The following is a 15,373-nucleotide window of genomic DNA, read 5'->3' on the forward strand; positions in this document are numbered from 1 at the left end:
CCCCATTTTGTGAAGGGGCACGTGAACCGGTGCGCCGACCAGCCCGGCGGCCTCGGTGCGAACCTCCCGGTCAATCCAGCTCCGGAACCTCTCGCGGTCCTCTTGCTGGCCTTGGACGATGGCCGCGAAGCGGCGCTCCTGGTCCGCCCGAAGGTCCAGCATGGCCTGATGTTAATCCTGGGGGAGGGCCGCGAGGGATGTAATGATGTCCGCAAACGGCGTGGCGGAGGGTGTCTGCATGGCGGCGGCGCTGTCCTACTTCCTTCCCGGGTTTCGGCACCAGTGTAACGTGTTCGTGGGTGGGGAAGGAAGAGGACACGGGGGTCGGCTGGACTGTTGACGCTTCTCTTTATTTAGAATACTCAAACACTTTTCAACACACTCAATAGTGTGGTTTCTCTCAACACAACGATCACTTCCGGGTCGGCACTTCCGGCTTCCGGGTTAACTCAGTCTCTGTGGGGGATCGCGTCAACAGTCCGACTCTCTCTCTCCCTGGCTTCCGGTTCCACTGGCGTTTTATCCTCTCTCCACGCCCATTACTGGAACAAGATACAGGTGTTATTAATCTGCGTCCAACCCACTCACTTACCGCTCGTCCCGCGGCTCTCTCTCCCGCTGCAGACCTCGCTAAACCACGCCCCCCTTGCCACAATTAGATATTTTTCAAAGCTGCTCTTTACCTTCAACCTAATTCATGAGGTGAATCATGGGATTCTTTTAAACATTATTTTCTTATCTGCTCTAATTCATCCGTATAATAAAATCATCATCATCTCAATATTTTAAATTTAAGCTCTTCAAACTAAATGTCTCTGCATGAGAAACTTGAATTCAGTGTTGTTCAAGTGTCTCCAGACTTTAGACTAGTAGTGATTTCTCTTCTTCATTTCTCTCTCCAGTGATGTCTTCCTCCAGCGGTCGACTGACGGACGAGCTTCAGTGCTCTATATGTCTGGACGTGTTCACTGATCCAGTCAGCACTCCATGTGGACACAACTTCTGCAAGACCTGTCTGAATAAGTGCTGGGACAACAGCCAGACCTGCAACTGTCCATATTGTAAAGAAACATTCAAGCACAGACCTGATCTCAAGATTAATACCACACTCAGAGAAGTTGTAGATCACTATAAAAAGAAAAGTCCTGAGACAAAACCTGGAGTTCTGAAAAAACCTGAAGTTGTGTGTGACGTCTGTGAGGAAAGAAAGCAGAAAGCCCTGAAGTCGTGTCTGGTGTGTCAGAGCTCTTACTGTGAAACTCACCTGGAGCGTCATTTGAGAGTGGCAGGTTTAAAGAAACACAAACTGATCAATCCTGTGAGGAATCTGGAGGACTATATCTGTCAGAAACATGAGAGACCTCTGGAGCTGTTCTGTAGAGATGATCAGACGTGTGTGTGTCCGATCTGCACTGTGACGGACCACAAGAACCACAACACTGTTCCTCTAGAAGAGGAGAGTGAAGAGAAGAAGGTAGAAGTTACTGACAAACTGAATTTAAAGGCTCTTATCATGAAGAATCACATGCTCTTTATTATAAATGAATCAGTTTTGAAAACATATTGTGTTGTTCTGTGTCTATAGACTCAACTGATGAAGACACAGAAAGACGTGCAGCAGATGATCCAGGACAGAATCAAGAAGATTCAAGACGTCAAACACTCAGCAGAAGTCAGAAAAGTGAGTTTAAAATAATGTCATTATATGAAGATCTCTACACAGATTCAGGAGGAGCCAGTCGTGTCGATCTTCATTATGAATGTATGTAAACAGCAGTCATTGGGTAGCCTAGAACTCTAGACTCTGGTCAGGCCAATCACATCGTGTATAGAGTCAGTGGGCGGGGCTTAACAGTAGCAGCAGAGTTGCGCTTGTGTGCTACTAGTAATCCCCAAGGGGGTAATCTAGCACCCGGAAAGCGTTCCACCCATAGGGGCGGCCATTAGTAACCAAGCCATCACCTGCTGTTAGCATCCCATTGACTCCCATTTGTTTTTGCGTCACTTTGACAGTGAATAACTTTACATCTGAGGCGTTTAAAGACTCCATTTGTCCATTGTTTATTAATAAAGAAACACAACAATGCATAAAAGGCTCCATTACATTGTATCTTACACTATCGCCCGTAGAAGCTGCTTTTGTAAAAATAGGCTAACGATAGCATCATTTTTTTAATTATTCAAATTAACTGCTATAATGTTCTGCACCTGAAATAAATGATCATGGCGTGTGGTCCGTCCAGCACTAATATTCAGTGTAATGTTTTGCTCAACGTTATGATAGAGCGACCAGCTTAGTAGAGAACAAGTAACCAGTAAGTAGTCTAGCATACTTGTATATTTTGCTTTCTTTTTTATATTTCCTCTTTTTTCTTTTTATGATACTGAGCCCTGATGGCTTTGACCTCTTCATGATGATGAAACTAAAGCACGGATGACGACGTTCCCTGCCGGCCTCTACATGATCTCATTACAGCAGCGCCACTATCACCATGGCGACTTCACTCCAATAATCACAACTAATCATAATGCCTCGAAAAAGCAAACGTACAAAATATTAATAATAAAATATATATGAAATAACTAAAAAATCTTGTTGGGGTGGGGGCTCACTGGCGCCCCCCGGCTGTTGGCGCCCTAGGTGACCGCCTAGCTTGCCTATGCCTAGAAACGGCACTGACTAGAAGACCTACAGCTGTCAGTCAGGTTGCTTACGTCACATCTTCGTCGTCAAGCACAGTCTGAGCCTGCGCAGTTCGCTCAGCCATCAGGAAGTGAGTGCTTGTAATTGACTTCACTTTTTGCCGTTGTAGTCTATGGGGTCGCTGTGTCCAATTCTTTTACTGTCTATGGTAAACACAGAAACTGGCAAACGGCGGCGGTCTTTCGAATCAGCTTTGACCGCGACTCTGGAAAACTTGGAGTTGAGCTTTTCTCTGAGAAAAGAACAAAGAACGGCACTGAAGTCATTCTTAAAAAGGGAAGATGTGTTCGGGGTTTAGCCGACCGAATACGGCGAATGTTTAATCTGTCAGCGAGCTCTGCTTCACCTTCGTTGCTCTGGTTGGTGTAGCGCTATCCTATCGCGTGCAGAGTGAGTTTGAAAGACAACCGTTTATCCGCCCCTCGGATTGAGCTGTCAATGGTGAGTTTCCAGACCAAACATCTTGATGTGGGTCTGGCTTGTCAGGCTAGTTATTGCGCCGTCACAGCAACAATTCTTCCAGAATACTTAATTTGAGGGGTTTTGCTATAGTATAGTATGAGCAATAGTAACACTGATTCTTGTCTTATCAAACACCTCTAATCATTGGTTGATTGTCCTGGTTGAGCAGAGAAACACAGAGGAGGAGAAAGCAGCCCGTGTTGAGCTCTTCACTGATCTCATCCGCTCCATTGAGAGATGTCAGACTGAACTGCTGGAGATGATGGAGGAGCAGCAGAAAGCTTTGGAGAAACAGGAGGAAGAGCTCATTGAAGAGCTGGAGCAGGAGATCACTGAGCTAAAGATGAGAAACACTGAGCTGGAGCAGCTCTCACACACTGAAGATCACCTCCACCTCCTACAGGTCAGTCAGCATCTCTCTGATCAATGATAATGCAGTATATGACACCATAACACTCCCCATGCTGAAGGATTTCTCCTCTCTCCTGCTGTAGATCGACTCATCCCTGTGCAGCTCTAGAAACACCAGGAACTGGCCTGAGATCAGTGTGAAGACTGATGAGAGTCTGGAGACTCTGAGGAGAGCTCTGACTCAACTGCAGGACACTCTACAGGAGAAACTCACACACACTGGTACGACAATATCAAACACACCGCACAGATACAGATATTCATCATCTTTAAACATCAGCAGTGTTGGGGAACGTTACATTTAAAAGTAATGCTTTACAATATTGGGTTAGTACCTAAAAACGGTAACTAATTGCATTACTTAGTTAACTTTTATGGAAAGTAGTGTTACGTTACTTTTTTATTATAGTTTGTTGCTTGTTTGTTTGTTTTTAATAACAGAAAAACAGAAGTCCACACTGTAAATGATTTCTGTTGTCTTCACAGTATTATACTGTTTTTCTCAACAGTTTCATGGTAAGAATAACAGTAAATTGCTGTATTCAATTTCACAGAATGCTAAACTCTACTGTAGTTAGTGTTACAGTAATTTTACTGCTGAATGAAATACAGCAACTACTGGATAATTGTTGACAGTAAGTTACTGTTAATTTGACAGTATTTTTGGTAACACTTTACTTGAAGGGGTGTGCATAAGACTGACATGACACCTTCATAATCATGACATGACACATGTCATGAATATGAAGGAGTTTTTATGCATGTTTATGACAACTGTCATTAAGTGTCATTCGCTTAATTATGTCATTTTTAATGCAATGATGACATTTCGGAGTTGTCTTTATTATGACAACTTGACATAAACCAATACATCACAACCTGTCAGTGTCTTTGTCATGACAACTTGACATTACCAAGACAACATAACCTGTCATAAACAGACATAACAGATTATCAAATTTAAGAAACTTACTTAGCTTTTAGGGTTAACCTTAAACTGTCATGTGGTTGGTTTTGATGTTGACTGAGGCCATTATAATGTCATAAAAAATTTTCAGTGGCAAAAGTTTAATTTGTCATTAAAATGTAATTAGGTGTTAATACGCTGTCAAATTATTTTTTAATAACAGCATCATTAATATTTTTCAGTTCACAATGTTTTATTTTATTTTTTAAGTTTCCTCCACCAGCTTCAACAGAAGGTTAGATAATAGACAATTTCAAATGTCTTAAAAATATGAAAAGGAGTTCGAGAAATAAAATCAATCATTTAATTTTTAAGACCTGCCCTCTCACAGAACTGACTCTTAAAAACACAAGGCATTAATTTATACACAGGTGACCAGCACCAATTAACGCAAAAAGGGGAAAACACGTACACAAATAATGGCCATTACACAAAATAAACATATATATATCAACATCATATACACACATAAACAAACACAGAAAAATAACACGTTGTCAAATGACTTCACTTTATAAATTATCTTCCGATGTATACAAATAAGAGAAATAGTCTTTAGAGCCCCACCCCGGGCTGAACAAGGAATGGTTGTGGCTAGAGCCTAGGCAGGAACATTATATGTAGGGCCAACGTTTCCGCCCGAACCTCTTTAGACGGTGCACCAGCACACGAGACTCCACCATAACAAACGGAATGGTAAGAATAAACTCAAACTATTCGTTAAAGAGTGAGCGAAAGTTTAAATAAAGTATATTAAACCCAAAATAACGTTGTTGTGAATTGTTTTTACTTACTGCAAACTAAATTGACATTAAACACCTAAACAAACTAACCTGACTGAGGCTCTGCCAACAACTGTTACAGCATACACATTACCAGTGGTGCCACCATAGACATCATAGGTGTATATGACTATGCCACTCTATCATTTTGAGTTATATTAATAGTTTTTAATGACTCTGTACGATTTCCTCTATGATGCCATATTTCAGGTCAAGCTAAATATTCATGACACTGTTATAAAATAATTTGACACAGTATTGACACTTAATGACATGTTAATGACAAATTCAACTTGTACCACTGTAGTTTAGGTTAAGAAATATATTCATGACAATGTTATAAAATATTTTGACACAGTATTGACACTTAATGACATGTAAATGACAAATTAAATTTATTAAAAAATCATGACATTATAATAGCCTAATGACAGCCACTGTCAAAACCAACCACATGACAGTTTAATAATAATAATAATAATATATTTTATTTATAACGCACTTTTCATTCCGAATAATCTCAAAGTGCAACAAAGGGAAAAAATAACAATACATGAATAACAAGTAAAAATTACATCTCAACATCATGCCGGACGCTGATGACGCTAGCCTGGTGCAAACTTCAGCCACCATGCAGTTCAAGCCCGAGGGAGACCAGCAGTGAGCAGCCGACACCAGAAGAGAGAGCAGCCGCAGCGAGCAACATCAAATGTCCTTCAAACCAAAACCAACCACATATTCAAACAAAAACAGAAGAGAAGCGGTGAAAAAACGGCAAACAACGTCCTCTCAGTGGCTGCCAGCAATCAGCAACAGTCCCAATAGTAGCTCTGTTAGACTAGTCACAAACATAAGAAAATAAAATAAAATCTAAATTTAATAGTAAAGTTAACATGACTTGTGGGTGGAGAAGCGGCGAACAGACAACGCCAGCATCCTCTCCCCCACGTTGCCTAGCAACTAATGTAATGTAAACCCAAAAAGCTAGTTTCTTAAATTTGATAATTAATCTGCTATGTCATTTCATGTCTGTTTATGACAGGTTGTGTTGTCTTGGTAATGTCAAGTTGTCATGACAAAGACACTGACAGGTTGTGATGTATTGGTTTATGTCAAGTTGTCATAATAAAGACAACTCCGAAATGTCATCATTGCATTAAAAATGACATAATTAAGCGAATTACACTTAATGACAGTTGTCATAAACATGCATAAAAACTCCTTCATATTCATGACACGTGTCATGATTATGAAGGTGTCATGTCAGTCTTATGCACACCCCTTCAAGTAAAGTGTTACCGTATTTTTTTACAGTGCAGTTTTGGCAAATGTAAAGACCTTTTCACAACAAAAGTAAAATAAAAAGCCTCAGGCTAAAGAAAATTCAAGACTCTTACTTCAACAATAATAATAATAATAATAATAATAATAATAATAATAATAAACACAAATGTGGTTTATCTAAAGTAATTTTGCGTGTTAGTGTGGTTGAAATGGATCATCAAAGGTCAGCAGCAGATATATTGGTTAATAAAGAGAGATTAAATACCTCACTTATTTAAATGGGTCATGTAAAGATTTGTGTTTGCATTGTTAGTTATGATGAAAGCATTCGTGAGAGTGCATTAATCGCGCTGCAATGATGAGATCAATGTCACGTCATCTGCTCAACGCTTATCACTGCAACCTTTCATGGGATGGGAATAGATCTAAATATAATCAACACGTAACAACGCAGTCAAAGTATTTGAGAGCATTCAATATGTAATACTGATTTCATATGCAAAGATGTCAGCCAATCACAGCAGTGGGCGTTAAAACTGAAGTCTCACAGCAGCCAATCACAGCAGTGGGCGTTTACACTGAAGTCTCACAGCAGCCAATCACAGCAGTGGGCGTTTACACTGAAGTCTCACAGCAGCCAATCACAGCAGTGGGTGTTGACACTGAGCAGCCAATCACAGCAGTGGGCGTTTACACTGAAGTCTTACAGCAGCCAATCACAGCAGTGGGCATTTACACTGAAGTCTCACAGCAGCCAATCACAGCAGTGGGCATTTACACTGAAGTCTCACAGCAGCCAATCACAGCAGTGGGCGTTTACACTGAAGTCTCACAGCAGCCAATCACAGCAGTGGGCGTTTACACTGAAGTCTCACAGCAGCCAATCACAGTAGTGGGCGTTTACACTGAAGTCTCACAGCAGCCAATCACAGAAGTTTCTGTTTGATTCTCTGAATATCAGAGACTTAAATAAAATATAATCTTAAATCTTGTCTATAATTTCACACATAAACATGTCAAAGATCTGAAGATGTTTTATTGTCTCTACAGTTCTGAAGAGGATGCAGCAGTATGCAGGTACTGTGTGTGTGTGTGTGTGTGTGTGTGTGTGTGTGTGTGTGTGTGTGTGTGTGTGTGTGTGTGTGTGTGTGTGTGTGTGTGTGTGTGTGTGTGTGTGTGTATTGAGTCATGATTCCTATTCTCTGTTTTCTCAGTGGATGTGACTCTGGATCCTGACACAGCTCATCCTCATCTCATCCTGTCTGATGATGGAAAACAAGTGAGACATGGAGACATTAGACAGAAACTCCCAGACAAACCAGAGAGATTTGATCAATGTGCATGTGTCCTGGGAAAAGAGGGATTCTCCTCAGGGAGATTTTATTTTGAGGTGCAGGTGAAGGGAAAGACTAAATGGGATTTAGGAGTGGCCAGAGAATCTGTTGATAGGAAGGGAGAGATCACAGCGAGACCCAGTAATGGATTCTGGGCTGTGTGGCTGAGGAATGAGAATGAATATAGAGCCTTTGCTGGTCCTCCAGTCTCTCTGTCTCTGAGAGTGAAGCCGCAGCGGGTCGGTGTGTTTGTGGATTATGAGGAGGGTCTCGTCTCCTTTTATGATGTGGAGTCCAGCTCTCATATCTACTCTTTCACTGCTCAGTCTTTCACTGAGAAACTCTATCCATATTTCTGCCCGTGCCTTAATGATGGAGGTAAAAACTCAACTCCTCTGATCATCACACCTGTCAAATACAATAAATGAATTTACAGCCCAATATGAAATTAATTTTCTTAATAATTTTAACTTAAAACATGATTTATGTGCTGCTATTTTTTATTTTAATTTGTAAGCAATAATTACATATTTTAAATGTAAAATGCTTGTTAAAAAAATGTGATCATAAATATTTTATAGTTTCATGTCATTTGTTTCCTCAAATATTATCATTAAAGTCTAACTCTAGTAACCAGTGTTACGCAGCACGCTTGAGCTCAATCATTTTACTGTTCTCACACAAAATACACATCAAATATACTTTGAGAAAGAGTAAAATAAGAGTTTTCTGTAAATACACGAAACCTTCACTTAAATTATGCTTGTGTTTAGCATATTTCTTAAAAGCTTAACTAAGAATATATTTATTATACTTTTTAGAAATACATTAAAATGCATAATACTCGAATTTCAAATATAGTTTTAATAATATTTAATATTGTGTCTTTTTCACCTGTGAATTCTTTGAGGTCATCACATCCTCCCACACTAAAAAATAAAATGTCTCAAATCATTTCTATCTGAGGGTAAATATTTAAAGCGTTCAGTTCCAGTAACAGTGTAATGATGCTTTCTCACAGCTCAACAACACAATCAACATCTTCTACTTCTACACAACTGACACATCACTACAGTCATCTGAACTTTACAGCTGAGGTGTGTGTCTATTGGCTCGCTGGTGGCCCTCATGGACACACACACACACACACACGTACACCTCCACCTACACGATACACACACACACACACACACACACACACACACACACACACACACACACACACACACACACACACACACACACACACACACACACACACACACACACACAGTAAATGTGGGTCTAATCATCAGTTTGTGTTGTTCAAAACTTATTTAGTAGGATTGGGATACATTTGATAAAAAAGGATTGTCCTGATCCCAGCAGAAGGGTGGATTTCAGGAACAAAAATGTAATATCTTTTTATTTATTTTTAAATGGTACAAAAAATACAATATGTATATAATTTAACACACACACACTATTATGTTAAAGTAATAAATTAGAAGCAGACATTATAAGGTTGTCTATTAGCTTTCGGTAGCCTTCAGTAAAAGAGATTGTAGTGTCATAAAATAATCCCCAAATTGTAAGTTATGTTCTGTTTTGTCCTTGGACTGTCAGTGTGTGTTCATTTGTCTGTCAGTGTGTGTTGTCGTTCTGTTTCCTGATCACATGTTCCTTTGTTCCAGTTTCCCGCCGCTCATGTGTCACCATGGTAACCCTCATTAGTTATTTCTCTTCGGCTGTGTCTGGTCTATTATCTCGTTTGTGTTCCCAATTTAAGTTCTGCTGTTTCCCTTTAGTCTTGATCTGATCTCCGTTGTGTATCGCGTGTTTTGACTCGCCTGAGAATCTTTAACATCTTTTGAAATTGTATCTGCCGCTCTTCATTCTTCTGCCTGCAAACACCAGTGACACAAACAGCTGGAAATAGCAAACAAAAATATAATAATAATAATAATAACAATAATAATAATAATAATAATAATAATACATTTATTGTGTATAGCGCCTTTAAAAGTTGCTTTCTCAAAGCGCTTCACATCACAAAAACCACAACAATGTATATATATAAGAAAAAAAAGTAATATAAAAGGAAATAACAGTAAATAAACAACAAATTAAAAATGCAATTAAAAAACAAAAAAAAGATTTTAAGATGATTTTTAAAACTGACTAAAGAATGAGCTTCCCTGATGTCAGACGGGAGAGAATTCCACAATTTGGGGGCATAAGATGAGAGAGCCCTATCACCCCTCGAGCGAAGCCGAGTGTTAGGAACGACTAAAAGCCCACTCTGAGAAGAACGCAGGTTACGACTAGACGTGTACGGTATTAAAAACTCGGTTAAGTACTGAGGAGCCAAACCATCCAATGCCTTACATGTTAACATCAGGACTTTAAAATCAACACGAAATTTGACTGGAAGCCAAAACAGGAGTTATGTGATCAACTGCCCTCGCCCCAGATACATTTCTAGCCGCAGAGTTTTGCAAATATTGAAGTTTGTTAATACAAGATTTGGAAACTCTGACAAGAAGGGCATTACAATAATCTAACCGCGAGAAAACAAACGCGTTAATCAACCTTTCGGCAACAGCGAAAGAAAAATTAAATTTCGTTTGAAGTGTTTTTTTGTTTTGTTTTTTACAGTTTTTTTGGATTGCTTACACACTAAAATTAAAAGTAGTACATTATTAGCAAAACCTTACTCTTATGAAGCAAAACATCAGCCCGTATTTGCACAACTATAAGGTCAACCTCACACTTGCTGCAAAACTCTACACACCGTGATTTGCAAAAAACTAAACACACATTACACACAAAAATCTATCATGAAGTCACTTCCTTGCAATACCAAAGCACTGACTGTCAAATTACCACACCGTCCAACCAAGGTAAGTCAAGGTCAAGGTAAACTTTATTGTTACAAAATTACAATTACTATCCAACATTTAACATTAAAATATATAATATTAACAGGTAACTAAAACTATGATAGCTTACGATGTGCTTGATCATTATACAGTCTGATCGCTGTGGGGACAAATGATCTATTATACCTTTCTGTTCTAATTCTGTTGTAAAATTCTACCAGTTGACCTCTTACTTCTCATGAATGTATGATATGGAGGGTGAGTAGGGTCATTAAGGATTTGGTCAGTCTTTTTTGAAATAAGCTCATTGTACTGCCGACACCTGGTCAATTCCAATGATCCTGCTGGCCATCTTAATCATGCGCTGCAGTTTCCTTTGGTCCTCCAAACACACAGATGAGGCCAAAGGACAGAACACTCTGAAGTAGACTTTTATAAAACATTACAAGAATGTGTTTTTCTAAGTGAAGTTAATAAACATAATTTCGGGAGGAGTACGCCCATCTAATCTTTCAATTAATACCAAGGTATAAAACCAGCAGCTTACCTCTTCCCCTTTTTAGTTCCTGAAGCATCCCTTCTCCTCCCCTGCTCCTCCTTTTGTACACCACACAGGGGGTGGTTGAGGAGAGATCCCTGACACGAGTGTAAAGCGCTTTGGGTGTACAGTAGTACATATGAAAGCACTATATAAACGACTCATTCATTCATTATTTTATTCATTCAATTTGCCTGTTATAGGGGGGCAATCTGAGCTCGGGTAGAATATCCTCTCCGAGCCCCTCTATAGCAGACAGCAAGCCAAATCTGTTTACCACTTTCACTAAGATTATACGGACACACAAACTCTTCCTGAGGAAGTACATCCGCTGGTGCATTTTCTTAGTTTTGTTCGGTGCACATTCATTAAAAGTTAATTTAAAATCAATTTCCACTCCGAGGTATTTATACATTGAGACCCTCTCCACTAATTCACCATTAATATTAGAGGGGGGAATTAGGGGCCAAGCACCGAAGGTGCGGAGGCACCTATTGAAATTGTTAGTGTTCCTATTATTAGGGGCCAAGCACCGAAGGTGCGGAGGCACCTATTGAAATCGTTAGTGTTCCTATTATTATTATTCTGCTTCTTCTTCTTCTTCTTCTTTTTCCGCCATAGGAGTCTCTGGCAGCCCATAGAACCGTATGGTAAAAAGTTGTGAAATTTGGCACACTCATAGAGGCCAGTCTGAGCTGTCACTATAGCAAATTTGGTGCCTCTAACTCAATCCCTCTAGCGCCACCACCTGTCCAAAGTTTCACTCATATTTATGCTTATAACTTTTGATCCCTAAGGGCTAGAAACAAAATTCTTTTTTCATCGGATTCCTTGGCTCAAGCCGATTCGATTTCACCCTATGATGTCATTTTCCGGTATGCAAATTTTCCCGCCATTTTGAATTTTCTGAAAAACCTACTTTTTCGAACTCCTCCTAGGCCGTTGCTCCGATTTTCACGAAAATTGAAACAGATCATCTTCAGAGCATGTTGACAAAAAGTTATGGAATTCAAGTTGATTCGTCCAATCGTTTTCAATAAACGCACAAACAAATTTTACGTGGAGGTTGCAAAAACACACTAAAGGCTATATCTCCGCAACGCTTTATCGTATTCAAACCAACCTTGGTACATGTCATCACAAGCATGACTTGAAGCAACATGCAGCGTTTCGGCGCAGCGCCACCTACCTGTCCGGAGATACGAAAAATGCCTATTTTGGCTTATAACTTCTGAACCGTTTATCCAAAAATCATAAAATTGGTCTCATTAGATTCAGGGCGTCATGCCGAGTCGACTGATATCCAATTTTACCATGTCGGCCATTTTGGATGTCGGCCATTTTGAATTATGTGCAAAAATGCTGTATTTTATGAACGCATGAACAGATTGTTATGAAACTTGGTATGGGTCATCACCACGATGCCCTGAAGTAGCCTGAGAAGTTTCGAAACAGCGCCACCTAGTGGAGAATTTTTTTTTTCAAACGCTTATAACTTTGGGTGTGGTTGACATATTTTGATGGGAGTGTGTTTTTTGGTCTCCTGAATCCTTGCCGACTCCAACGATACCAGACTTGCCAGGTTTCGGCATATGGTTTGCGCAGAGTTGTAATTTAGTGCTTAAAAAACATTTGCTGATATCTTCGAAACCGCTAGTCCGATCGAGACGAAACCAGCCTCAGAAGTTCGGAAACATAGGTCGATAGCTAAACGCTAATGCCCAAATCTCAAAATATTGATAGAAAGGGGTAGTAAAATCCAATCAAAGTCAGGTGTCAGTCATTTTTTACGTGTTTTTTCATATAAATGTCTATAACTCCAAAACAAAATGAAATATTTTCACCAAACTTGACACACATATGTATGGGCTCACTACGAGGACACATAAAAAAATTGGTGGGATTGTGCCTCTTGGTGGCGCTATAATAAAACAAAACATGAAATTCCCATTGACTTCAATGCAGTATTACGGTTTAAAATGCTAATGCTATAATTTAAGAATGCACTAGTGTATCGTTACAAAACTCGGTATGTGTCTTCCGCTCTATGTCCCGAAGATATTCAAAAAGTTTCGGGGCAGCGCCACCTTGTGGTCAAAAGTTGTAATAAAATGTACAAAAATGCTAATAACTTTTGATTAAATTAGCCTATTGTAATGAGACTGGTCATAATACATTCATTGGCTCATGCCGAGAAGATAGATACCAATTTTGCCATATTTTGCAAACATATCTGTGCTCCATCTTGTTATTTGTTAAAAATCTACTTTTTCAAACTCATCCTAGACCGTTTGTCCGATTTTCACCAAAATTGATCCGTATCGTCTTCAGACCATGCTGACAAATACTTATGGATTTCGGATTGATAGACAAAACAGTTTTCATATACCACTGCAACAGAGTTGAGCCATGATGCAAAAATGACTCTTGAGGCTGTATCTCTGCAATGCTTTGACATATTGACACCAAACTTTGCATGTGTCATTGTCATCTCAATCTGACTAAACCACATCAGTTTCGTAACAGTGACACCTATTGGTCGAAAGTGATAAACCATTAAACCATTATTATTGACTGTATTTAAAATTTGACTGCTATTTTGCCTAAAATCAACTTAATAGGTCCTTAATGGCTCATTGTTGCAGTTGGCTTGAGACTTCCAGCCATGCTGGCATGTCTTGTCTTCTTCTTTGCGCTTGGCCCCGATAATGGCTGCTTGCAGCTATATTTAGGGGCCAAGCACCGAAGGTGCGGAGGCACCTATTGAAATCGTTAGTGTTCCTATTATTATTATTCTGCTTCTTCTTCTTCTTCTTCTTCTTCTTCCGCCATAGGAGTCTCTGGCAGCCCATAGAACCGTATGGTAAAAAGTTGTGAAATTTGGCACACTCATAGAGGCCAGTCTGAGCTGTCACTATAGCAAATTTGGTGCCTCTAACTCAATCCCTCTAGCGCCACCACCTGTCCAAAGTTTCACTCATATTTATGCTTATAACTTTTGACCCCTAAGGGCTAGAAACAAAATTCTTTTTTCATCGGATTCCTTGGCTCAAGCCGATTCTATTTCACCCTATGATGTCATTTTCCGGTATGCAAATTTTCCCGCCATTTTGAATTTTCTGAAAAACCTACTTTATCGAACTCCTCCTAGGCCGTTGCTCCGATTTTCACGAAAATTGAAACAGATCATCTTCAGAGCATGTTGACAAAAAGTTATGGAATTCAAGTTGATTCGTCCAATCGTTTTCAATAAACGCACAAACAAATTTTACGTGGAGGTTGCAAAAACACACTAAAGGCTATATCTCCGCAACGCTTTATCGTATTCAAACCAACCTTGGTACATGTCATCACAAGCATGACTTGAAGCAACATGCAGCGTTTCGGCGCAGCGCCACCTACCTGTCCGGAGATACGAAAAATGCCTATTTTGGCTTATAACTTCTGAACCGTTTATCCAAAAATCATAAAATTGGTCTCATTAGATTCAGGGCGTCATGCCGAGTCGACTGATATCCAATTTTACCATGTCGGCCATTTTGGATGTCGGCCATTTTGAATTATGTGCAAAAATGCTGTATTTTATGAACGCATGAACAGATTGTTATGAAACTTGGTATGGGTCATCACCACGATGCCCTGAAGTAGCCTGAGAAGTTTCGAAACAGCGCCACCTAGTGGAGAATTTTTTTTTTCAAACGCTTATAACTTTGGGTGTGGTTGACATATTTTGATGGGAGTGTGTTTTTTGGTCTCCTGAATCCTTGCCGACTCCAACGATACCAGACTTGCCAGGTTTCGGCATATGGTTTGCGCAGAGTTGTAATTTAGTGCTTAAAAAACATTTGCTGATATCTTCGAAACCGCTAGTCCGATCGAGACGAAACCAGCCTCAGAAGTTCGGAAACATAGGTCGATAGCTATACGCTAATGCCCAAATCTCAAAATATTGATAGTAAGGGGTAGTAAAATCCAATCAAAGTCAGGTGTCAGTCATTTTTTACGTGTTTTTTCATATAAATGTCTATAA

At 39.7% G+C, this 15,373-nt stretch overlaps 1 protein-coding gene across 1 annotated transcript in view; it reads left to right on the forward strand.

The window, feature by feature from the left end:
• Positions 1–8,582, forward strand: part of LOC137047408 (uncharacterized) — a 35,603-nt gene extending 27,021 nt beyond the window's left edge. Inside the window, exons 11-16 of the mRNA XM_067425038.1 lie at positions 903–1,474; positions 1,586–1,681; positions 3,336–3,569; positions 3,661–3,799; positions 7,661–7,687; positions 7,825–8,582. Of these exons, the coding sequence (XP_067281139.1) occupies positions 903–1,474; positions 1,586–1,681; positions 3,336–3,569; positions 3,661–3,799; positions 7,661–7,687; positions 7,825–8,372 (1,616 nt within the window). The 3' untranslated portion in view covers positions 8,373–8,582. The remainder of the gene's footprint in view (positions 1–902; positions 1,475–1,585; positions 1,682–3,335; positions 3,570–3,660; positions 3,800–7,660; positions 7,688–7,824) is intronic.
• The last annotated feature ends 6,791 nt before the right edge of the window (positions 8,583–15,373 follow it).

This window comes from Pseudorasbora parva, chromosome 19 (assembly GCF_024679245.1).
Source record: "Pseudorasbora parva isolate DD20220531a chromosome 19, ASM2467924v1, whole genome shotgun sequence".
NCBI lineage: Eukaryota > Metazoa > Chordata > Actinopteri > Cypriniformes > Gobionidae > Pseudorasbora > Pseudorasbora parva.